This window comes from Mytilus edulis, chromosome 3 (assembly GCF_963676685.1).
Source record: "Mytilus edulis chromosome 3, xbMytEdul2.2, whole genome shotgun sequence".
Classification (NCBI taxonomy): Eukaryota; Metazoa; Mollusca; class Bivalvia; order Mytilida; family Mytilidae; genus Mytilus; species Mytilus edulis.
This window is the reverse complement of record NC_092346.1, coordinates 88855455-88880154: the sequence shown is the minus strand read 5'-3', so window position 1 is coordinate 88880154 and position 24700 is coordinate 88855455. Positions and strand designations below refer to the sequence as shown.

At 31.4% G+C, this 24700-nt stretch overlaps 1 protein-coding gene across 4 annotated transcripts in view; it reads left to right on the top strand.

Moving 5' to 3' along the window:
* LOC139514624 (FERM, ARHGEF and pleckstrin domain-containing protein 2-like) overlaps positions 1-24700 on the top strand; it is a 96002-nt gene that overhangs the window by 65157 nt on the left and 6145 nt on the right. For all 4 annotated transcript variants that reach the window (XM_071304070.1, XM_071304069.1, XM_071304068.1 and 1 more), the window contains 14 exons: positions 6195-6417; positions 8008-8248; positions 9144-9233; positions 9879-10009; positions 11435-11522; positions 12493-12679; positions 13471-13521; positions 14073-14131; positions 15367-15438; positions 16148-16216; positions 16522-16611; positions 17964-18049; positions 22622-22731; positions 24538-24686. In XM_071304070.1, coding sequence (XP_071160171.1) covers positions 6195-6417; positions 8008-8248; positions 9144-9233; positions 9879-10009; positions 11435-11522; positions 12493-12679; positions 13471-13521; positions 14073-14131; positions 15367-15438; positions 16148-16216; positions 16522-16611; positions 17964-18049; positions 22622-22731; positions 24538-24686 — 1646 coding nt within the window. The remainder of the gene's footprint in view (positions 1-6194; positions 6418-8007; positions 8249-9143; positions 9234-9878; positions 10010-11434; positions 11523-12492; positions 12680-13470; positions 13522-14072; positions 14132-15366; positions 15439-16147; positions 16217-16521; positions 16612-17963; positions 18050-22621; positions 22732-24537; positions 24687-24700) is intronic.

Below are 24700 nucleotides of genomic sequence, written 5' to 3'. Positions count from 1 at the left end.
TACATTACTATGTAATTTAAACAAGATACAGTGAATTTGAATGAGATTAGTGTCTTCTCTGAATGAACACAAAATAGAGGGAAATTCTAAATACCAGTAGCCTTTATAAGAAAGTTAAAGAATTGTCTTTTGCAGAATTATCTATATAGGTTAAAAATTAATCATTTGGAGCTGTAGATTTAAGGTGGTGTTTGTGTTTCATTATTGCACCAATTTGTGTAGATAATCACATTTGAATTTTGCTATAGAAATGATTGATAGTGTTATTGGACAAAGATTTATAGAAATCCAATATAACGCACACTAGTTCACTATTATTTGTCTCCCTTGTGTCCACAACCAATGAAATGTTTTATTGACATTGGTCAAATTAGCTATTGTGGTCATCGATTTTCCTCCTAAGTGTTAAGATTCATGCCAGTCTTGATGTGCAATTAATTTGCATTTCATGACTGTGATAAGATCAAACCTGATTAGCTTAATTCAGTATAATTAAGAACACTAAGCTCTGGAAAGGAATTTTTTATTTGTGAAGTAATCAAGATAGATAGGCTTGTATTAATGTACTTGTAGATTAAGGTATACAGGCTGAAATATTCACTTTGTATGCATAACTAGCTAACCCTTAACTCAGTGGAAAGTCACGGTTTTGGATGAAATTGCTTTTAACAGGCTACTATTTGAATTTAGAATTATTTTTAATTATGGAATTTGCATAATTTCTTGTGCTTGAAATTTTTTAATGAATTCAATGTTTATTCTGCATTATAATGTTCTGTGTCCCGCACAACACTTTCTATTGCAAAGAAGATAGCACATTTTCAATAGAATGTACTGTGCTGCGCACAACACTATCTATACAAAATGCATTGTGTGGAAAATGTTATGCACCGCTCTAAACATAATAATACAGAATAAACATGGAATTTATCAAAAATTTCAAACACAATAATTATGCAAATTCCATAATTATAAATAATTCCAAGTTCAAATAATAGCCTGTATTTTTGAATTCACCAAAAAAAGTCAACGGTTAAGTGTGTCTGTTTCTATCATTGATTACAAAGTAAAATATCCAAATAATACAGTAGTGCTAAAAATGGTGTTAAATACAGATCAATAAAAAATAATCGATTTATTGATTGACTGTGATTAAACACTTTCTATGACAATTTATCATCATTTTGTGTTAAATTGTCATTTTTTTGTCTTCAAAACAGCAGTTGGCAAATGCATTTAACACTGGAAAGTTGGGAACAGCTGTCACTAAAAATAGTTTTATTTCATGGGTTAAGGACAGTGATGAAATAATCTTTTTTTTTTTTGGTAATAAAAATATCCTTCAATCAAAATAGATGCACAAAGGAAAAACACATAATTCATATATGCTTGACTTAATACAGGCACATAGGTGTATGTTTTGGGAAATAGTGATAGTTTTAGCATTGTTATACTTCCTGCATGATGTCCAAGTGCCCATTTAAGCCCTTATTGTGATGCGTTCAGTAAGTACAAAAAAGAAAGACTTATGCATGCTGCTTCCACTGGCTACATCAATGTATTAGTTTCTGAGTAGGTCAGTTTAAAGAAAGTCAATGATGTTTGATATGCAGTTGTATTAGCATTGACACCTCTAAGTTGAATGGTTTTGGCCACATCCCTTATGGTTAGCTTGTTTAAGTTTGTGATAATGTCAGAGAGCAACTTATGAAAAGTCAATGGTATGTGGTTTGCAGATGTATTAGCAATGGGATTTCTCATTTCCACGGAGGTTCCCAGCACCTTCATTCATGAATCGATGAATTGGATATACATGCTTTATCATATTGTATCCTAAAATAAGGTCAAACTCATGGGAGATTAAACCATACATAGCAAGTTTTATAGCATTGTAACATCCCATTAATAAGGTTTGAAAATCTCAAATGTCACGGTCTTTTTAGTGCAGAATTATATATACATTTTGTGCAACCTTATATGGTAGTATGCCAATGTTACAGCCCTAATATCCATTACTGATGGTGGCATACAGATTATCAGTGTAACCTTCACATATTTTCTGTCGATCCATAGTATGATATTAAGATTTCATTACAAATAGGCAGAATTCTATATACTATGTCCAATATTCTGAGCCAAGGCTTCCTATGAATTCCAATTCAGATTGATGCATCAAAAGGATGAAAGAGGAATAAATTGTCAATATTAGTCTAGACATAGGCCTTATAAATGACATATCTTTCTGGAAATCTAAATGACTTTGTTATAGGATTAGAGAACTTGTCATATACTATAAAATCTAGAAAAAAGAAGAAATTCTATTGTTATTGTAAGCTTAAATTTGTGGGTGCAGGGAATTTCAATGTTGTGCTCTCATTTCTGATCGGTTCTGTATCTTTAAAGTCCAAGGGGACCACAGGTTTGTACATTTCAGTAGTTTTACATTTTTACTTGTAATTGTTTCAATCAATTGATATATGGTATAAATAGGCATATCATTAGAAAAAAATTGAAAACAACACGTTTAATAATTTCTTGCGTCTGAAGTGCTTTTCTGGATTTACCTTCATCAGGATTGCTCAAAGCCAAACATTTGACATCCGAAGATGTATAAGTACCGAAACTACATAGGATTTGCATATTAAATAAAGGCAACAGTAGTATACCGCTGTTCAAAACTCATAAATCCATGGACAAAAAACAAAATCGGGGTAACAAACTAAAACCAAGGGAAATGCATTAAATATATTCCATTTGAATGATTTTTTGGTGTGGGAAATCTACCAAAAAAATAATTTTTTTTTTTTTTTTGTGAAGATAAATTTTACTCCAATGACTATTTTAATTATTACATTGGTTGCAATGGATTACATTGATTTCCAAGTTGAATAAAAACCGATAATTTCACATATGAAATAAACGTGATTATTTCACTCTCTGAAGTCATACAACAAAAGGCGTTGTCAAGACGTTGATAACGGCGGAATAAAACAAATTGTGAATGCGTAGAAAAAAGATATAGTTCCTTACATGTTTTACATTATTTTCTTTTAAAAAAGCCATTTGTAAATGTAATAAAAAGAATAACGAATTAAATATTCAAATATTGAAAAATATTCAACTAGTGACTAAACAACACTGATAATTAACTCATGCGCTACATGCATTCGTGAATTAATGTGTTGTTGGTCACTCATTGAATATTTTTCTCTATTTGAATTCTTTGATTAGTTATTCTATAATTACTGGTTTATTGTAAGTTTATCAAGCCAATGTAGGGACAAAAGTAACTTTTTATCATAGAATGACTACAGTAGGATGAACGTGACATAATTCTGTTATGAACAGTTGACCTTGACATACATTGCCATGGCTATCATATGACATTGACCACTGACCAAGTGGTAACGGGATTCAAATGTTTATGGCATGGAAGCTTTTCTTACATAGAATTTTATCATTTATTATAAACTTTGTGATATAAGGCATTTTTAGGTGGATACAATTGCCTACAATCATGACAAACTTATATAAAAAACCATGACTTTCATTTTGATCAAACAGACTTAATTTTTCTGACTCAAAAGGCCATGTGACCTTCATATCATACTACTGGGTCTGTCATTTGTTTGTACAAAATTTGTTCCAAGAAAACCTTTGAGAAATTAAGCTATGTAACAATCATAATAGCACGGTCCACTCTAATTTTGAAATAATCCAGGGAGATAATTTCATAGAGCATACGTCTCAATTCTGTTAATTGAGAATCTTAAATGTGTTGTCACAGGTTTTTAAATGATTTATGTTATATAAATACTTCTTTTATGATGAATTTTCTTTAAATTTTCATTACATCAGCATTGTAGTGATTAAATAATCATCCTAGCACATTGTATTATAACACCATCACAAAATGCAGACTCATTAGTATGAAAAAAAACATGATTTCCCATGAGCAGTAACACTTACTATTTTATACTGGTAATATATATTGAATGTTATTACTGACAAATTACATGTCTTTCGTTGCAACAGCGAAAAGGTCACATGACAATTAAAATTATTCAAATTATTAGTACCTATAAGATATTAATGTTGGATAAGCCAATATAATACATGTTTAAGGTGAAACCAATATTATACATGTTTAAGGTGAAACCAATATTATACATGTTTAAGGTGAAACCAATATTATACATGTTTAAGGTGAAACCAATATTATACATGTTTAAGGTGAAACCAATATTATACATGTTTAAGGTGAAACCAATATTATACATGTTTAAGGTGAAACCAATAAAAATGTATAATAGTCAAAATACAAATAAAAAACATATAATAAAGTCCTCTTTATTTGAAGCACTGATTTTCCTCATATTTAGTTCAGAATTTTTTACTTTGTGTTGTCGATGGCTTTTACGTTTTTTTTTAAAAGTTTAATGAAATAAGGATTATCAAAGAATTCTGCAATGAACATGTTTTATTCTCTTTCTTTGATAGTCAATTTGGCTTATGTTTTATTTTGATATATGACTTTGCTGTTTGTTTAAGCAAGGTGTTGGAAAACATATGGTGTTTTCTTTAGTTACAGTGCAGAAGTTTTCTATGTTTCTTGGTTCACAAGGACCTTGTTATATTTCTAATCTATTGATTGAGATATGAGACATGGTTTCTTTGTAATCATATTTTTTTGATAAAAGATGAAAGGGTTGCCTAATAGAGAATTCTCAGACTACAGTAGGATAATGACTCCATTTATGTAATGGAAATTTACAGTGTATCTTTGCACTTAAAAAAAAGATCTGGAAAATAAAAGTAAATAAAAATAAAGTGTAAGTTGGCATGAGGTACATATCAATTAGACAACAACCTAAAAATGATTTTTATTTATGATACGATTGTCATTGTATGGTATTAAGATTTCATTTATAAATGTTCTCAAATGAATCAGTTTAATTATTTAGATTTGTCATGGTTTCATATAAGATAAGACCTAGTGTTATTAAATGTTATCTTTACCATAGATACCGAATGGGAATTCATTGTAAGTTATAAGGGGCAGAGAGCCTAGCACTCTCTCTGCATGAGGCATTCAATTTAATGTTCCCATTCTAATGATGTTGTAATCAGAATCAGATATACTGTATGTTATGGTATAGCTAATAGCTATACTGTATGTTATGGTAAAGCTAATAGCTATACTGTATGTTATGGTATAGCTAATAGTTATACTGTATGTTATGGTAAAGCTAATAGTTATACTGTATGTTATGGTATAGATAACAGCTATACTGTATGTTATGGTATAGCTAATAGTTATACTGTATGTTATGGTATAGATAACAGCTATACTGTGTGTTATGGTATAGCTAATAGTTATACTGTATGTTATGGTAAAGCTAATAGTTATACTGTATGTTATGGTATAGATAACAGCTATACTGTATGTTATGGTATAGCTTATAGTTATACTGTATGTTATGGTATGGATAACAGCTATACTGTATGTTATGGTATAGTATGTGATGGTATAGCTAATAGTTATACTGTATGTTATGGTATAGCTAATAGCTATACTGTATGTTATGGTATAGCTTATAGTTATACTGTATGTTATGGTATAGATAACAGCTATACTGTATGTTATGGTATAGATAACAGCTATACTGTATGTTATGGTATAGATAACAGCTATACTGTATGTTATGGTATAGTATGCGATGGTATAGCTAATACCTATACTGTATGTTATGGTATAGCTTATAGTTATATTGTATGTTATGGTATAGATAACAACTATACTGTATGTTATGGTATAGATAACAACTATACTGTATGTTATGGTATATATAACAACTATACTGTATGTTATGGTATAGATAACAAATATACTGTATGTTATGGTGTAACCATTATTGTTAACTGTATTTTATGGTAAAGTAATATACAGTTATACAGTATGTTATGTTATGTTATAGCCATTTATAGTTGATATGTTATTGTAGAACCAATTTTGGTAGAATCACACAAGAATCATTAATCAATTTATTCTTGTAGTTTTTATTGTTCCTGAATTTGTTAGGTACCTGCATGCACCAAGATTCTAGGTTACTTGTATGCATGCCAGTTTCTGATATAAGGAGATATTTCAGACTAGAGGTATTAAGAGAATATAAATGAAGCTTTTGTTTCAGACTTGCCACCTCCATACCCATCTGTAGTATCCAAACCGCCTCATGGCTTACGGCAGGAGGACAGAAAAATGTCTGCTCCAGTATTTGGTACAAAAGATTATCAGAATGCTAGAGATAGACAAAATGAAAATAGGCTATCACGATGTGATGAAGTAGAAAATATCCCAACTGTTGTACAGGAAGAACCAGAAATGGAGGAAGACTTCCATTGCCATGTAAATAGGTTAGTAATGTAATGTGTACAGACAATAAGGCTTTATGTGATAGTTACTTCTATGTCGTAACTGGAAAATGAAAAAAAATATAGTGCTTTGAGCACATTATCTCAGATCCTATCTGTGAGCTATAATAAATTCACCAATGATATTTACTCAAATATTCACTTTTAAATAAAATTGAGAATGGAAATGGGGAATGTGCCAAAGAGACAACAACCCGACCAAATAAAAAACAACAGCAGAGGGTCACCAACAGGTCTTCAATGTAGCGAGAAATTCCCGCACCCGGAGGCGTCCTTCAGCTGGCCCCTAAACAAATATATACTAGTCCAGTGATAATGAACGCCATACTAATTTCCAAATTGTACACAAGAAACTAAAATTAGAATAATACAAGACTAACAAAGGCCAGAGGCTCCTGACTTGGGACAGGCGCAAAAATGCGGCGGGGTTAAACATGTTTGTGAGATCTCAACCCTCCCCCTATACCTCTAACCAATGTAGTAAAGTAAACGCATAACAATACGCACATTAAAATTCAGTTCAAGAGAAATCCGAGTCTGATGTCAGAAGATGTAACCAAAGAAAATAAACAAAATGACAATAATACATAAATAACAACAGACTACTAGCAGTTAACTGACATGCCAGCTCCAGACTTCAATTAAACTGACTGAAAGATTATGATTTCATCATATAAACATGTATAATCATAGATTTATATAAATTGTGGATGGTGCATGCATCATCTATCTGTTCTAAAAATGCCAGTTTTTTACCCCAAGATGGTACTCAGAATAATATCCTATACGGCTTCTGATTGGTTGATACAGGATTGGAATTACATTTAATCGAAAGCTTATCCAATTAGGTTTAAAAATTTCCGAAAATCATATTCACATTTTACGAAGTATAGAAAATATCTTCAATTTCTGCACGTCGGAGCCATTTAAAATATGCCTTTTTCATTAAGCGAAAAAAGTAGACGATTTTTTTCAACTGCATTTTAAGTCAATTTGAGCCGCATGACCCTATATTTTTTTATTGGTTGTAATGCAACACTGGCATTTGTACTAACAGGAACTGCCACCCGTTTTTCCCTAGTTTGTGTAGTCTTCCAGAAAAAAAATACAGAACACTAGTGGTACCCTATGGAAAATGCATTACGAATAATTGCGCTCTTGTAACCAACTGAATTACTGACTACTGAGCTGATGTAAAAATGATATTAAAAAATGGAGTTATCTTCCTTTGTCCATATTTGTAGTTAAACCAACTACTAGAAGATATGTCATGGTTTTATTATCAATGTCTACATCCCTTACTTACAGGTAGACTGAGAATTTACTGTGGTCATCATTCAATCAGATTGAGAACCATTGATTCATTATAATATTGAATTGTACAGTACAATGTTTTACTGCAAGTGTTATGAATATAATCTCATGAGTTAAATGGGGTCACTCAATTCAAGATTTAAACATAATAGACTTACATACTTATAATTGTTATTTATGTACTCAGTTGCTCATTAAGTTTATGTTTATATATCTTATTTTCAACAGTTATGAATAATCAGTGATTGTATGTTGTAGAACTGTAAGTGAAAATGACAATTCTATGATGGAGAGAGATGAATCCCCGCCCCCTCCCCCACCACCCCCACTGGATGATGACATTCCCTTTACTCCACCCTGCTACAGATCCACTCCACAACGAGACATTGATCATGGAACATCAATATTGTCAGAGCATGAAGGACCAAGAAGTAATGTCAGTGTCTTATCTTCGTCCAGGACTGAGGACTCGGAGGATGATCATAGGAAAAAAGCAAAGGTATTTAGATTGGAATTGATTTTGATTTTAATTTGTTTGTCATCTTATATAGATATAGGAAGATGTGGTATGAGTGCCAATGAGACAACTCTCCATCCAAGTCACAATTTATTTAAGTAAACAATTATAGGTCAAGGTACTACCTTCAACACAGAGGTTAGGCTCACACCGAACAGCAAGCTATACAGGGCCCTAAAAATTACTAGTGTAAAACCATTCAAACGTTAAAACCAACAATCTAATCTATATAAAAAACGAGAAACACTTATGAACCAAGTAAACAGACCATAACCACTGTACATCAGATCCCTGACTTTGGACAGGTGCAAACATTTGCAGTGGGATTAAACGTTTTTATGGTACTAAACCGTCTCCCTTTTCTGAAACAGTACTATAACATCACAACATAGAAAGACATACTATAAGATATCAATTGGAATGACTTAACTCAATAAAAAAAAGAGACACAAATAAACACACAAAGAACGAATACATTTGATCTGTGATACAATGTAAATACAGAGTTAATATACACATACTTTTTAAATGTTAAGAATATTATCAATTTCATCAAAGATGATGGATTTGATATATGCTCATATATGGATATCAAATGTAATAACTTTCCTTTATTTTCTTGCTGAAAGTGAGTGTGGGCATTAAATGTTACCCCTGTCTGTCCATATCTTTAACATCTATCAGAAAATAAATTTCTTTTCAGTAATGAATCGCCAGAACCAAAACATTTTTTAAAAATTATAAAATAATGTTAGGGACCAGTAAAAACTGGTTCAGAAGGGGTGTGGTTGAGTTCCTGAAACACTAGTGTATTGTCCAAATGTGGGAAACCTTGTCATTGAATATCATTAAATCTTGTATACATTCTCTATTTCAGAGGCATCTTGTAGATAGAGCCTATTATATTGCCAAAGAACTGTTAATGACAGAAAGAACATATAAAAAAGACTTGGAGGTTATCACAGTTGTAAGTATAAAAGTCCTTGCTTAACACAAATTAGGCTCAAATAAAACATTATTCTATATTAAAATATTTCTTATCCTAACAAACTTATTAAAATTTTCAAAACATGTTTAAGACATAATTCTTTCATGCCATGCCCTATATGCTCGTATTAACATGGGCATTATACATATGTCAATTTCTTTATACCAAGCACTAACAAGGTATGAAAGGTTGACAAATATAATTGCTGCCCTATTTAAAACTGAGTATACAACACAGCATTATAGAATTATTTTTATTTTAATAGGAAATTTTGTACTTGAAAACTGACCTCTAAGACACTTTCAAAAGGAAGCCCAATTGATTTTATGAAACAAAAGCTTCCTAGAAAACCAACTGTTTAAGCCTTGTACAAATCAAGCCAACCAATGAGCAGAAAACAGCTGAAAGCCACCAATAGGTATTTAACACAGAGAAAAATTCCTTCATCCTGTGGTATGCTTCAGCTGGCCCCTAAACAAAAATGTGTACTTGTTCAGTGAAAATGAACCACATTCTAAACTCCAAAACATATAAATGAACTGAAATTAATTTTAATTCATTAAAATTAGTCCCCATGAAAATAATTGAATCCACAGTATATAAAGGTAATTCTAATTTCAACAGTGGTTCCGGAATGCTGCTTCCAATGAAGAGACGATACCAGATTGTTTAATTACACTGTTTTCATCACTGGTTCCTATCTATGAATTCCATTGTGATTTTCTCAAGGAGTTAGACCAGAGATTGTCAATGTGGTCAGTATAGTTCTTATATAGTGAATAATTACAAAACTCATGTCATGGAAGATAAAACAAAATACAGTTATGAGGTTTTATTGCAATTTTTGTAGAAAATTTTAAGTAACTTCATTGTTTTAATGCATGTCTAAATACTTGGCCTGGTATGACATATATTTGGAATATACCAATGAGACAACAACCAAATAATAGACATCAAAGACATCATAAGGTCATCATACTGTCTTTAACAAACATACAAAAATATAATAATGATGTCAAAATCTGAATACTACTTGATGTGTGTAGTTAGTATTTTTCATCCAACAATTGTAGTACATGTACTGCCTATATATTCTTGTGGTAGTGTACTTGCTCTGGTCAGGTCAAGAAACACAACTTGAATTCTTTTTTTGTTGTTTCTTCTCTAAGTAGACAATTTTAGGGGTAAGATTAAAAACTGGGCACAATAATGTGTCATAATAACATCAGAACTAAACACATTTATTAAAAAAAAAAAAAATTGTTGGCATGACACGGGTTATGTTCTTCTCATATATTTTATGATAGTATGATACTAAACCCCTAACAAGAGGGATTGTGCCTGATTTTCATATGATGAAGGCTGGTGTCTGCTCTATGGTGGGGTTATTGTCGCTTTGACACATTCCCCATTTCCTTTCTCAATTTTATAATCTTTCAATCAGTTTAATTGAGGTCTGGAGCTGGCATGTCAGTTAACTGCTAGTAGTCTGTTGTTATTTATGTATTATTGTCATTTTATTTATTTTCTTTTGTTACATCTTCTGACATCGGACTCAGACTTCTCTTGAACTGAATTTTAATGTGTGTATTGTTATGTGTTTACTTTTCTACATTGGCTAGAGGTATAGGGGGAGGGTTGAGATCTCATAAACATGTTTAACCTGCCGCAATTTTGCCCCTGTCCCAAGTCAGGAGCCTCTGGCCTTTGTTAGTCTTGTATGATTTGTAATTTTAGTTTCTTGTGTATAATTCAGAGTTTAGTATGACGTCCATTATCACTGTACTAGTATACATATTTTTTTAGGGGCCAGCTGAAGGACTCCTACGAGACCCATTGGTGGCCCTCGGCTGTTGTCTGCTCTATGGTCGGGTTGTTGTCGCTTTTACACATTCCCCATTTCCTTTCTCAATTTTACTTGGTAAGGTTACACGTCTACCAGCTGACTGTGATGGGTTGAACTAGCAGTTAAAAATCCCACTCATTGTGTCAGTAGGAAAATGCAAAGTATTTCTATAGATAAACAAGTTATCATCTTAATCATGCATGAAATCCCTCCATCATCCAAGAACTGATGACACATTGTATAACAATTAGTGCATTAGGAGAGATTAACCTGTTCAATTAATTTTGAATAAAATATTATATCAATGAATCTTTAAAATGATGTTATTTTATAGGGAAGGAAAGACAAATGCTCATATGAATGGCGACTATCAAAGAATAGGAGACATAATGAGTGACAGCTTTAATACTAATGTACTAAATGTAAGTATAAAGACAATATTGAATAAAACATTTTACGGTCAAGGTATTATATTGAGACATATAACTATGAACGTCAGTTCACAGCTTCTATTAACTATCCAATTTCTAATTCTAACTTCTCTTTTTTAGAGAACTTGCACATCTTACATATTTTTTTGCATGCTGTTTATATATGATTTCTGCAAATTCAGCACTACACTTTTATTAAAAAAAATCTGAACAACTGAGATGAGAAATTTTTTAGGGTTTTAAAATATGCAGATAATTGCAAGGAGTTCCAATTCTCAAAAATGAAAACTTGTATTGTAGACGATGACAGCATTTTATGTATCCAAAATTTCGTTATTATTTGTTGAATATAAATTTTGTGGATTTCATGGGTGGGGGTGAACCAAGAATTTAAATGTTTAATGAACTGAAAATCTTCTATAGTGTTGTATGCAGCCAGACTTTCCCAAAACCATGAAATCAAAAATCAACCAAAACACGTTTTCTTCAGTCCGAGTAAATTGCCTCCAAAGAAAAGGAATCCACAGAATGACTATTAAATAGAACTATTCTAGTACTTATACAGTTGATTAACAGTATGACTAAATAGAACTATTCTAACACTTATACAGTTGATTAACAGTATGACTAAATAGAACTATTCTAGTACTTATACAGTTGATTAACAGTATGACTAAATAGAACTATTCTAGTACTTATAGTTAATTAACAGTATGACTAAATAGAACTATTCGAGTACTTATACAGTTGATTAACAGTATGGCTAAATAGAACTATTCTAGTACTTATACAGTTGATTAACAGTATTTTGGTACACATTTAAAAGAATTGTTATATTATCTATGTATATGGATTTGTTAATGGATTGTTCACCACCATTGAATTATACCTCTGTGTGTGCAGAATAAAATGTATTAGAACTAATAGAATAATAATGAAAACTATCTTCTTTTCTTTGTAGATGTATAAACATTACATTGATCATGTAGAAGATTTACTTACACAAGTTCAGGAAAATATGAAGAGAAACAAAAAGTTTGATCAAATGTACAAAGAATTTGAATCTCAAAAAGTGTGTTATCTGCCCCTGAATACATTCTTTTTAAAACCAGGCCAAAGATTATTGCACTACAGACTTATTTTAGAAAGTAAGTAACAGATTCAGGCTGATAAAATAAATTGTGGAATTAAGGGACCTCTGTGGCTGAGTGGTCTAAGTAGTCCAACTACTGTACCACTAGCTTGTCAACACTGAGGATGTAAGAACAAAGTGCTTTCAACTCAAATCTTAATTAACTAGAACTGTCAGTTTTTCCAGGCTCTCATACATCCTCCACCAATAACAACTGACCGCCAATCAATCTATCTACAACACCATTTCAAAACACAGATACAGCTAAATGTAAATATACATCCACAATAGAAGAATCGTACCTATTTGACATCCATATACTCTAAATTCACAAATTATTGCATGCATTTATTATTGCGATTTTGTCATTTTAGACTAAAATGTAATCTAATTTTTGCGACATTGAGATTTAATTCATAAAAAAGGAATTCAAAATCATTTAAATGTGAGTTTTAATTATTGCGAATACATTGTATAACCCTGTCACATTTTTCTCAATAATTGCTGAAACTACAGTAGTATAAATCAATTTATGAAGAATTTTTTGAAATCTCAGAAAAAGTTATCACATTGTCTTCCTTGAAGAATAATCTATTGTAATCAGTTTTAGTGTAGACCACTGACAAAGTACGTTAAAAGACTTAGTTAAACAAATAAGATGTGAAGGCTCACTATTTATGCCTAGCGAGTAACAACACTTAAAATTATATTATAAATGAAAAAAACTTTAACTTCTTGACTCCTGTGAAATTTTCTTGTACTAAGTATGTATGAATTTTTCATTTAATTTGTTTAACCCTGTTTCAGGAATAACAAAGCACTATTCTATGGATCATCAGGATTATGCTGACTGTGATGGTAAGTGATCAGAACATATATATTTACAGGGCTTGTTGTCAATGCCCACACAAACATTTTTGTAGGATTTTATTAAAGATGAAGATGGTCCAAAGTAGAAAAATAAGGAAAATAGATTAAAAAAAATCATATGTGTTACACCATTATAGATGTATTACATGCTTGACATGATGAATGAATACTGGAACTATAAAGTAACATAAAAAATGCTCTTCTAAGAAAAAAAATTATGTTGGATAAATGTCAGTAACCAATTGAATAATTTACAATGCAAGTTTTTATTTTTGCAAAACCATAATCTTTGTAATTTTTTGTAATACTAAAATACATTGCAAAAACTTTTGAATTTGTAGAAATGTAACCTTAAAATACACTGCTTAGTTATTTGTATTCAGCATATGATCAGGATAGAAATTTTTGACACGCATGGACAAGTTAATATTTGACCTACTTGCAATGGAAATATTGAGAGAAAACCATGGTAGTTTTGAATGAATGTTCAATATAAATGATAAATGCATATTGACAAAATATATGTTTTTCATTTACAGCTTGTCTGAAGAATTTCACTGATGCAGTTTCTGAATGTAAAGACAGAATGAAACTGGAAGTAAGATTTTAATTGGAATTAAATGTTAATGTATTTAAATGAATCAGTCTGCAGCCATTATTATTTGGTGTCCGCATGATAGATGTCTTTTTGGCAATTATACCACATCTTCTTAATTTGATAAATTAAAGGAATGTTTACAAAGTTCAGAATTGGAAAAAAAAAAGATATAATAATATTGAAAAGAAGAATGTGTCCCAAGTACATGGATGCCCCATCTGCACTATCATTTTCTATGTTCAGTTGACTGTGAAAATGGGATGAAATCTCTTATTTGCCATTAAGGGGGCTCGCGGGTCTAAATCATTTTTTTAATTTAATATAGGATTTCGCTGTATTTTTCTATAAAGAAACTTTATCTTATACTTAATAGAAAAATGAAATAAAAAAATGGGGTCACCGTCCATTTACGCTCACAACCTGCCTTTGAAAGAAGCATACATTTTTGTAAAAATACTTATTTTCTGTTGAACTGATAGGAGAAAAAGAGGTAATATCGAAATAAAAAAAGAACTAAATTACAGAAATCGCTAAAATTTTACAATTATTTAGTTTATGTACAGCTTATTCGAAAATAACAATAAAAAATATAGGTCACTGATGAGTTAAAAAAGATATTTAAATTTTAATGCCAAAAAATGGCATTTTTGCACCAAAGGGAGATAATTTGGAGCTTTTTCAATGATATCTACATTTTAAAAGTCACCAGGGGCTAACACGAACTGATTTTTGGGAATAATTTTTGTACCATATGATAAAGTAACAACTTCTAAAGGTAATTAATAAAATTTGTAATGAAAAATAAATGTTTAATTTTTTTCTGAAAATCTTATACCCGCGAGCCTCCTTAAATTAGAAAGATCATATCATAGGGAACATGTTTACCAAGTTTCAAGTTGATTGGACTTCAACTTCATCAAAAACTACCTCCACCAAAAACTTTAACCTGAAGCTGGACAGACGAATGGACGGACCAACAAACGGACGCACAGACCAGAAAACACCCATAAATGGGGCATAAAAACAATCAAATAATGCAATGGTCCTAAGTTGGAAATATTTCAGTTTTATGGATCATATCCAGAATTAAAATTGCAGACAAAATCACCACAAGTTCCAGGTTAAGCATGATATTCTTATGTTTAAAATAATCAACTATTTAATAAGCAATGTAAAAGAAGTACCAAATAGCAGCTTTTGTGAAAAGTTAATATTTTTGAAATTCTTCATTTTAGGAGAATTTACAGAAATTAATAGAGCTGCAGAGAGATATGATAGGAATAGATACTTTAGTCGATCCTGATAGAGTAAGTTTTACAGTCAAACTTTGTAATGATAACTCTGTGTTGGACCATATAGTTATAATACAGTCAAACTTTGTAATGATAACTCTGTGTTGGACCATATAGTTATAATACAGTCAAACTTTGTAATGATAACTCTGTGTTGGACCATATAGTTATAGTACAGTCAAACTTTGTAATGATAACTCTGTGTTGGACCATATAGTTATAATACAGTCAAACTTTGTAATGATAACTCTGTGTTGGACCATATAGTTATAATACAGTCAAACTTTGTAATGATAACTCTGTGTTGGACCGTTATAATACAGTTATAGCTGCAGATAATAATAATGTTAGTGTTAATTATAAGGTTACTGTTACATCTAAGCTTTTCAGGAGGTTTCTATTTGATCCTATTGCTTGTTCTTCACATTTTTTAAGCCACATACTTTATAGGGGTATTAGCTGTCAAATTCACCCTCACCAAATTAACTCTAAATCTTGTATTTGAATTACATATTTTAATGAAACAATGAAAAACCATGGAATCATCCTAATTTGTCAGTATTTTGTTTGTATATCTGGAGGTCATCAAATTAACCATACAGATGACCACTGAAGAATGATTATTGTCATATGACCTAATATTGAAATAGATATGAACATAAATAGACAGACAAGCATGTACAATGCCTTTTCCTTAGTCATATTTCTTTATTTGTCTTTACAGAATTTTATTAGAGAAGGATGTTTACAGAAATTTTCAAGGAAGGGATATCAACAAAGAATGTTTTTCTTGGTAAGAAATTTTCAAATGATGTGTGATTGTTTGCAGTATTTTCATTAAAAAGCCTGTTAAGTAGAAGTTGAAAAGGCTTGTAAATTGTTTTTAGAACATATCACAAGTGTGTAAATAAGTACTTTCAGTTAATGGTAGACAGAACTTGAAAAAAATAAAAATATAACTTTGTTTAGGCTTTGTGACTTCTAGCTTTCTTCTAAACTTATGTAAAATGGGAAACAAATACATTACCATTAAAGGAATTTGAGTTAACAGATTGTATGTTTATGTCAACTTTGTAATTATCCATCTTTTCTTTTCAGTTTTCAGATATATTGTTATATTCTAGTCGTACAGCATCATCCTTACTACAGTTCAAAGTTCATGGACAACTTCCGCTTAGAGGAATGATTGTAAGTATATCTTACATAAAAAAAAATGTTAAAAAACATAATCGAAGGGCCATCATTGTTCACAGAATCAGTAAAACATTTAATGACTTCTTTTAGAAAGCAAGAAATATCCCTTATTGACAAAAAGACTATTTTAAACAATTTGAAGAAAAGAAAAAAAATCTTTTTCTTTTTTGAAAAATGTTAGAGGACTTTGTCATAAACCTGAAATAAAGAATTTTTAATACATTTCATAAGATAATGACAGCATACATTTAAGATTAAAATCAAACAAGATAAATATGTTTTTAAGTTGAACAGTTAAAGGATAAAGGATGAGTAAAGTTTTAGCATAAAAATATAGTATATATACCAATACACATAATTAACAGCGCCTGGTGATGTTTTATAGCCTGACCGGTTTCGGTCCGAAAAGGACCTTCATCAGAATTCATCAGAATTACTATTTCAGGACTTGATATTCAGGTGTATCATAAGCCTGAGATCAAGACTGCATGACTACTAGGAAGTACTATTTCAAGACTTGATATTTAGGTGTATCATAAGCCAAATATCAAGATCACATGACTACCATGACATACTATTCCAAGACTTGATATTTAGGTGAATCATAAGCCAAAGATCAAGACTAAATGATTACCATGTACTTCTTAAATTATTAAAACACCCTTTACCCAATGCTAAAGCCCAAATATGGTTATATCATCAGGTCACATGATTACCGTATAATGTCGAAAAGTTTACCGTAACATGTAAAGAAAGTTTACTGTAACATGTACATTAGCTAAATATAGATAACTGTAACCATGAAAAATCCCACTGAAAGGATAATTGAACCTTTTTAGATATCAACAAGATACATATTTATCCACTGGATAACTTTGATCCGCCGGTTCACTCTGAACCGCCGGTTAAATCTCAACCACCGGTTAACTCAACCGCCAGTTAAACAAACCACCAGTTTAATCTGAACTGCTGGATAACTCAACCGCCAGTTAACTCAACCGCCGGTTAACTCAACCGCCAGTAAACTCAACCGCCGATTAACTCAACCACCGGTTACCATATCTATATAAATAGGGTGCAAACATTAATTCATCATTCTGCCTCTGATGAAGGTCCTTTACAGACCGAAACCGGTCAGGCTATAAAACATCACCAGGCGCTGTTAATTATGTGTATTGGTATATATTCTATATTTTTATGCTTTTACATTTTTCTCACTGATACACATAGTTAATATGGCTTCTACTAACGAAAGCTCCATTTGGAGCTAATGTGTTTAGAGACTACTTATGTCAGTACACCTTTCCTATATTGCCTGATGAGTAAAGTTTTAATTTATTTTCCAGGTTGAAGAATCTGACCATGCCAAAATGGCTGTAGCAAATAGTTTTGCCATTTATGGTGGAAATAAATGTATACTTGTAGCTGCCAGGTAAGTGGATTAACTTTCCACATAAGGTGAGATAACTTAGATTTAATGGAAGATAAAGTAACTTTTGTGATCCAATCTGTTGTGAATTTACCTTTTTTATACGACCGCAAAAAATTTAATTTTTTCGTCGTATATTGCTATCACGTTGGCGTCGTCGTCGTCCGAATACTTTTAGTTTTCGCACTCTAACTTTAGTAAAAGTGAATAGAAATCAATGAAATTTTAACACAAGGTTTATGACCACAAAAGGAAGGTTGGGATTGATTTTGGGAGTTTTGGTCTTAACATTTTAGGAATTAGGGGCCAAAAAGGGCCCAAATAAGCATTTTCTTGGTTTTCGCAATATAACTTTAGTTTAAGTGAATAGAAATCTATGAAATTTTGACACAAGGTTTATGACCACAATAGGAAGGTTGGGATTGATTTTGGGAGTTTTGGTTCCAACAGTTTAGGAAGGGCCAAAAAAGGGCCCAAATAAGCATTATTCTTGGTTTTCGCACAATAACTTTAGTTTAAGTAAATAGAAATCAATGAAATTTTAACACAAGGTTTATGACCACAAAAGGAAGGTTGGGATTGATTTTTGGAGTTGAGGTCTCAACAGTTTATGAATTAGGGGCCAAAAAGGGGCCCAAATAAGCATTATTTTTTGTTTTCGCACAATAACTTTAGTATAAGTAAATAGAAATCAATGAAATTTTAACACAAGGTTTATGACCACAAAAGGAAGGTTGGGTTTGATTTTGGGAGTTTTGGTCCCAACAGTTTAGGAATAAGGGGCCCAAAGGGTCCAAAATTGAACTTTGTGTGATTTCATCAAAAATTGAATAATTGGGGTTCTTCGATATGCCGAATCTAACTATGTATGTAGATTCTTAATTTTTGGTCCCGTTTTCAAATTGGTCTACATTAAGGTCCAAAGGGTCCAAAATTAAACTAAGTTTGATTTTAACAAAAATTGAATCCTTGGGGTTCTTTGATATGCTGAATTAAAAAATGTACTTTGATTTTTAATTATTGGCCCAGTTTTCAAGTTGGTCCAAATGGGGGTCCAAAATTAAACTTTGTTTGATTTCATCAAAAATTGAATAAATGGGTTCTTTGATATGCCAAATCTAACTGTGTATGTAGATTCTTAATTTTTGGTCCAGTTTTCAAATTGGTCTACATTAAGGTCCAAAGGGTCCAAAATTAAACTAAGTTTGATTTTAACAAAAATTAAATTCTTGGGCTTATTTGATATGCTTTATCTAAATATGTACTTTGATTTTCGATTATTGGCCCAGTTTTTAAGTTGGTCCAAATCAGGATTCGATATCAAGTATTGTGCAATAGCAAGAAATTTTCAATTGCACAGTATTGCACAATAGCAAGAAATATCTAATTGCACAATATTGTGCAATAGCAATTAATTTTCAATTGGAGTTATCTTTCTTTGTATAGAATAGAAGTTGATAATATATGTTGGAAATTTGCCAGACATGACTATGATGTCATTTTCTATTTTTATTTGCCAATAACTTTATGTAAATAACTTAAATGGAAATTTGCCAATATAAAATGTTGCTGATGAAGCTTTTTTTCCTTATCTTATCTAAAATGTTTTTATACGACCGCAAAATTTGAAATATTTTTCGTCGTATATTGCTATCACGTTGGTGTCGTCGTCGTCGTCATCGTCGTCCGAATACTTTTAGTTTTCGCACTCTAACTTTAGTAAAAGTGAATGGAAATCTATGAAATTTTAACACAAGGTTTATGACCACAAAAGGAAGGTTGGTATTGATTTTGGGAGTTTTGGTCCCAACATTTTAGGAATTAGGGGCCAAAAAGGGCCCAAATAAGCATTTTCTTGGTTTTCGCACTATAACTTTAGTTTAAGTTAATAGAAATCTATGAAATTTTGACACAAGGTTTATGACCACAAAAGAACGGTTGGGATTGATTTTGGGAGTTTTGGTTTCAATAGTTTAGGAATTAGGGGCCAAAAAAGGGCCCAAATAAGCATTATTCTTGGTTTTCGCACAATAACTTTAGTTTAAGTAAATAGAAATCAATGAAATTTAAACACAATGTTAATGACTACAAAAGGAAGGTTGGTATTGATTTTGGGAGTTAAGGTCCCAACAATTTAGGAATTAGGGGCCAAAAAGGGACCCAAATAAGCATTTTTCTTGGTTTTCGCACCATAACATTTGTATAAGTAAATAGAAATCTATGAAATTTAAACACAAGGTTTATGACCATAAAAGGAAGTTGGTATTGATTTTGGGAGTTTTGGTCCCAACAGAATAAGGGGCCCAAAGGGTCCAAATTTAAACTTTGTTTGATTTCATCAAAATTGAATAATTGGGGTTCTTTGATATGCCGAATCTAACTGTCATGACTGTGTATGTAGATTCTTAACTTTTGGTCCCGTTTTCAAATTGGTCTACATTAAGGTCCAAAGGGTCCAAAATTAAAAAACAAAAAAATGAATCAGTTAGGTTCTTTGATATGCTGAATCTAAAAATGTACTAAGATTCTTGATTATTGGCCCAGTTTTCAAGTTGGTCCAAATCGGGGTCCAAAATTAAACTTTGTTTGATTTCATCAAAAATTGAATAAATGGGGTTCTTTGATATACCAAATCTAACTGTGTATGTAGATTCTTCATTTTTGGTCCTGTTTTCAAATTGGTCTACACTAAAGTCCAAAGGGTCCAAAATTAAACTTAGTCTGATTTTAACAAAAATTGAAATCGTGGGGTTCTTTGATATGCTGAATCCAAAAATGTACTTAGATTTTTTATTATGGGCCCAGTTTTCAAGTTGGTCCAAATCAGGATCTAAAATTATTATATTAAGTATTGTGCAATAGCAAGTCTTTTCAATTGCACAGTATTGCGCAATGGCAAGAAATATCTAATTGCACAATATTGTGAAATAGCAAATTTTTTTTTAATTAGAGTTATCTTTCTTTGTCCAGAATAGTAAGCAAGAAATATCTAATTGCAAAATATTGTGCAATAGCAAGATTTTTTTTTAATTGGAGTTATCTTTCTTTGTCCAGAATCAACTTAAATCTTTGTTATATACAATATACAATGTATATTCACTTTTTACTACCAACTGATAAATTAAAATAATCTTTACCATTCAGTGATAACAAGCAGTTTTTTTACATCTTAATATTTTATGATGTATTTAAATGAGTAGTTATTGTTGCAAACTCCATTAGAAATTTTAATTGAGATTAGTTTTGGAATAAGGGAAAGGGGAATGTGATTAAAAAAATTGGGTTCAATTTTTCTCATTTGAAATTTCATAAATAAAAAAGAAAATTTCTTCAAACATTTTTTTGAGAGGATTAATATTCAATAGCATAGTGAATTGCTCTAAGAGAAAACAAAAATTTTAAGTTCATTAGAACACATTCATTCTGTGTCAGAAACCTATGATGTGTCAACTATTTAATCACAATCCAAATTTAGAGCTGAATCCAGCTTGAATGTTGTGTCCATACTTGCCCCAACCGTTCAGGGTTCAACCTCTGCGGTCGTATAAAGCTACGCCCTGCGGAGCATCTGGTTAGATAATGTATGTTGGACATTTGCCAGACATGACTATGATGTCATTTTCTATTTTTATTTGCCAATAACTTTATGTAAATAACTTCATTGGAAATTTGCCAATATAAAATGTTGCTGATGAAGTTTTTTTTATTGTTTTATACAATAAACAATGTATATTCACTTTTACTACCAACCAATCTTTACCATTCAGTGATAACAAGCACTTTATTTTACATTTTAATATTTTATGATGTATTTAAAAGAGTAGTTATTGTTGCAAACTCCATTAGAAATTTGAATTGATATCAGTTTTGGAAAAAGGGAAACAGGGATGTGAAAAAAAGGGGGGGGGGGGTAAATTTTTCTCATTTTAGATTTCATAAATAAAAAGAAAATTTCTTCAAACATTTTTTTGAGAGGATTAATATTCAACAGCATAGTGAATTGCTCAAAGGCAAAAAAAACCTTTTAAGTTCATTAGACCACATTCATTCTGTGTCAGAAACCTATGCTGTGTCAACTATTTAATTTTAGATTTAAAAAGTTTGAAGAAGAAATCTTTAATTGATTTGTAAAATCTTGACATTTGTTTTGTGTAAAAAAAAACATGTAATGTCAAAAATTTGATCACAATCCAAATTCAGAGCTGTATCACGCTTGAATGTTTTGTCCATACTTGCCCCAACTGTTCAGGGTTCGACCTCTGCGGTGGTATAAAGCTGCGCCCTGCGGAGCACCTGGTTATCATTTAGCAAGAACAATGGTCAAGTGACCTCATTTGTTTTACCTGTAAGAATATTATTCTAGCTATCTTCTCATAATTTATCTTAAAATTCTATGGTGTAGATTTCTTTTTATCACACTAAATTAGAAGGTATCAACTTAAGCAAGTTGAAGAAACCTTATATTTTTGTGAATGTTTGATTATGTTTTTTTCTTAGAGTCTGCTTAAAAACATATTTCAATGCATCTTATATGTAGGAAAGAGTCATACTTATTATTTCCTTTTCTGTTTTCAGTTCACAAGAGGAGAAAGATAAATGGATAGAGGACTTGAATGAAGCCATAATATCTTCTGGAAATAGAAACGATAGTAAACTTAAATATGCTAGTCTTAAATCATCTACAAGTAAGAAAGTAAACTTAAATATGCTAGTCTAAAAGCATCTACAAGTAAGACATTAAACATAAATCATGTACTATTAATGTCAACATACATTTGCTTCTCTGTAAAAGAGGGACGAAAGATACCAAAGGGACAGTCAAACTTATAAATCTAAAACAAACTGACAACGCCATGGCTAAAAATGAAAAAGACAAACAAACAACAGCACACATGACACAACATAGAAAACTAAAGAATAAACAACACGAACCCCACCAAAAAACTTGGGGTGATCTCAGGTGCTCCGGAAGGGTAAGCAGATCCTGCTCCACATGTGGCACCCGTCGTGTTGCTTATGTGATAACAAATCAGGTAAATAGTCTTATTCGGTAGGTCACATTCATGAAAGGTAAGGGGATTGTAGTTACGACGTAAGGAACATATCCGATAGCATTTGTGAAACGGTTATTCTATAAGGGTCAACCAACTTGTGATGGCGTCCGTAAAATTTACGAAGGGATGATTTCAATTTCACCATTTGAAACTCTTGGTTTAATAGCTTCCTTATGAGCAGCAACCCTCTATCAAGAAAATCATGATAGGAAATGCAAGCACGGGAATATCGTATCAATTGGGAGATATGTACCCCGTATGCAGGTGCTGCTGGAATGTTACTACTTAGAAATGGAAAGTTCACAATTGGAAAGCTAAAATCATCTCTTTTGTCGTAAAGTTTTGTTTTCAACCGACCCTCATTGTCAATTTTTAGATGTAAGTCAAGATATGAGGCCGACTTAACTGTATCTGTAGTATTCTTTATCTCTAGCTCCATGGAATAGATGCGTTCCACATAGTCACAAAATTTTGAATTATTTAGTGAAAGAACATCATCTATATAGCGGAAAGTAGAGTTAAAGGATATTGCTAACTTCTTATCTTTCTTCCTAAGAAGTTCCTGCATGAAGTCAGCCTCATAATAATAAAGAAACAAGTCAGCAAGTAGAGGGGCACAGTTTGTTCCCATTGGAATGCCGACAGTCTGTTGAAAAACACATCCTCCAAACGTAACAAATATGTTGTCAATCAAGAAATCAAGCATCTTGATAATATCAGTTTCAGAGAATTATTTGTTTGAATCAGAGTGTTCCTTTACAAAGTAGGATTTATCCCTCCCTAAGACAAGATGCATGTATCTACGTTGGCCATTCTTTTTTATGAAGCAAAGCAATACCAACTCTTTCAATTTGTCTCTTAGTTTGGAATGTGGAATACTTGTGTAAAGAGTAGAAAAGTCAAATGTTTTAATACTGTTCCAAGATGAAAGAGAGTTAGATTGTATGTACTCTAAAAGATCTTTGGAATTTTTAAGTATCCACATCTGATTCACGCCACCTCTAGAATAGGCAGTTTCACAATAACTTTGAAGCCCGTCTTTGATTGCTGATAAAATAGATGTTAATAATTTAGAAAGAGGTTTCGTGAAGACCCAGCAATATACCGTTGTTTGTAAGGACACTTATCTATCTATTTAATCTGTAAACTCTGTTGTAAACAATGCTATGATATCCTATAGGTTGTTGTAAGATTCCTATTCCTAGAGATTTGCATTTTGCTGTCAGAATAATAGATTTTCAACATATTCAATCATACTTAATCATGTTTGTGAGACATTTCTACATGTTCACTCTTTTAAAGGTATGAATTTTTAAATGTTTTTCAAATCTTTAATGGTACTTATGAACATATTATATTTTCATGCACTTGAAATTGAGTAAATAAATTTTGTGTCTAGTTCAGCATAACCAAAAGTTTATAATGTTTTCTTTAAAGGTTCCTCAGAAAATGTTGATGGTGAAACTCCAGAAATTAATGGTCATGTACCAGAGAAACAAATACATCATAGATCTAATACTACTATGCATGTATGTTGGCACAGAAATACCAGTGTTAGTCTCAGAGACCATGAAAAGTCGGTCAGGGTAAGGTTTTTTTG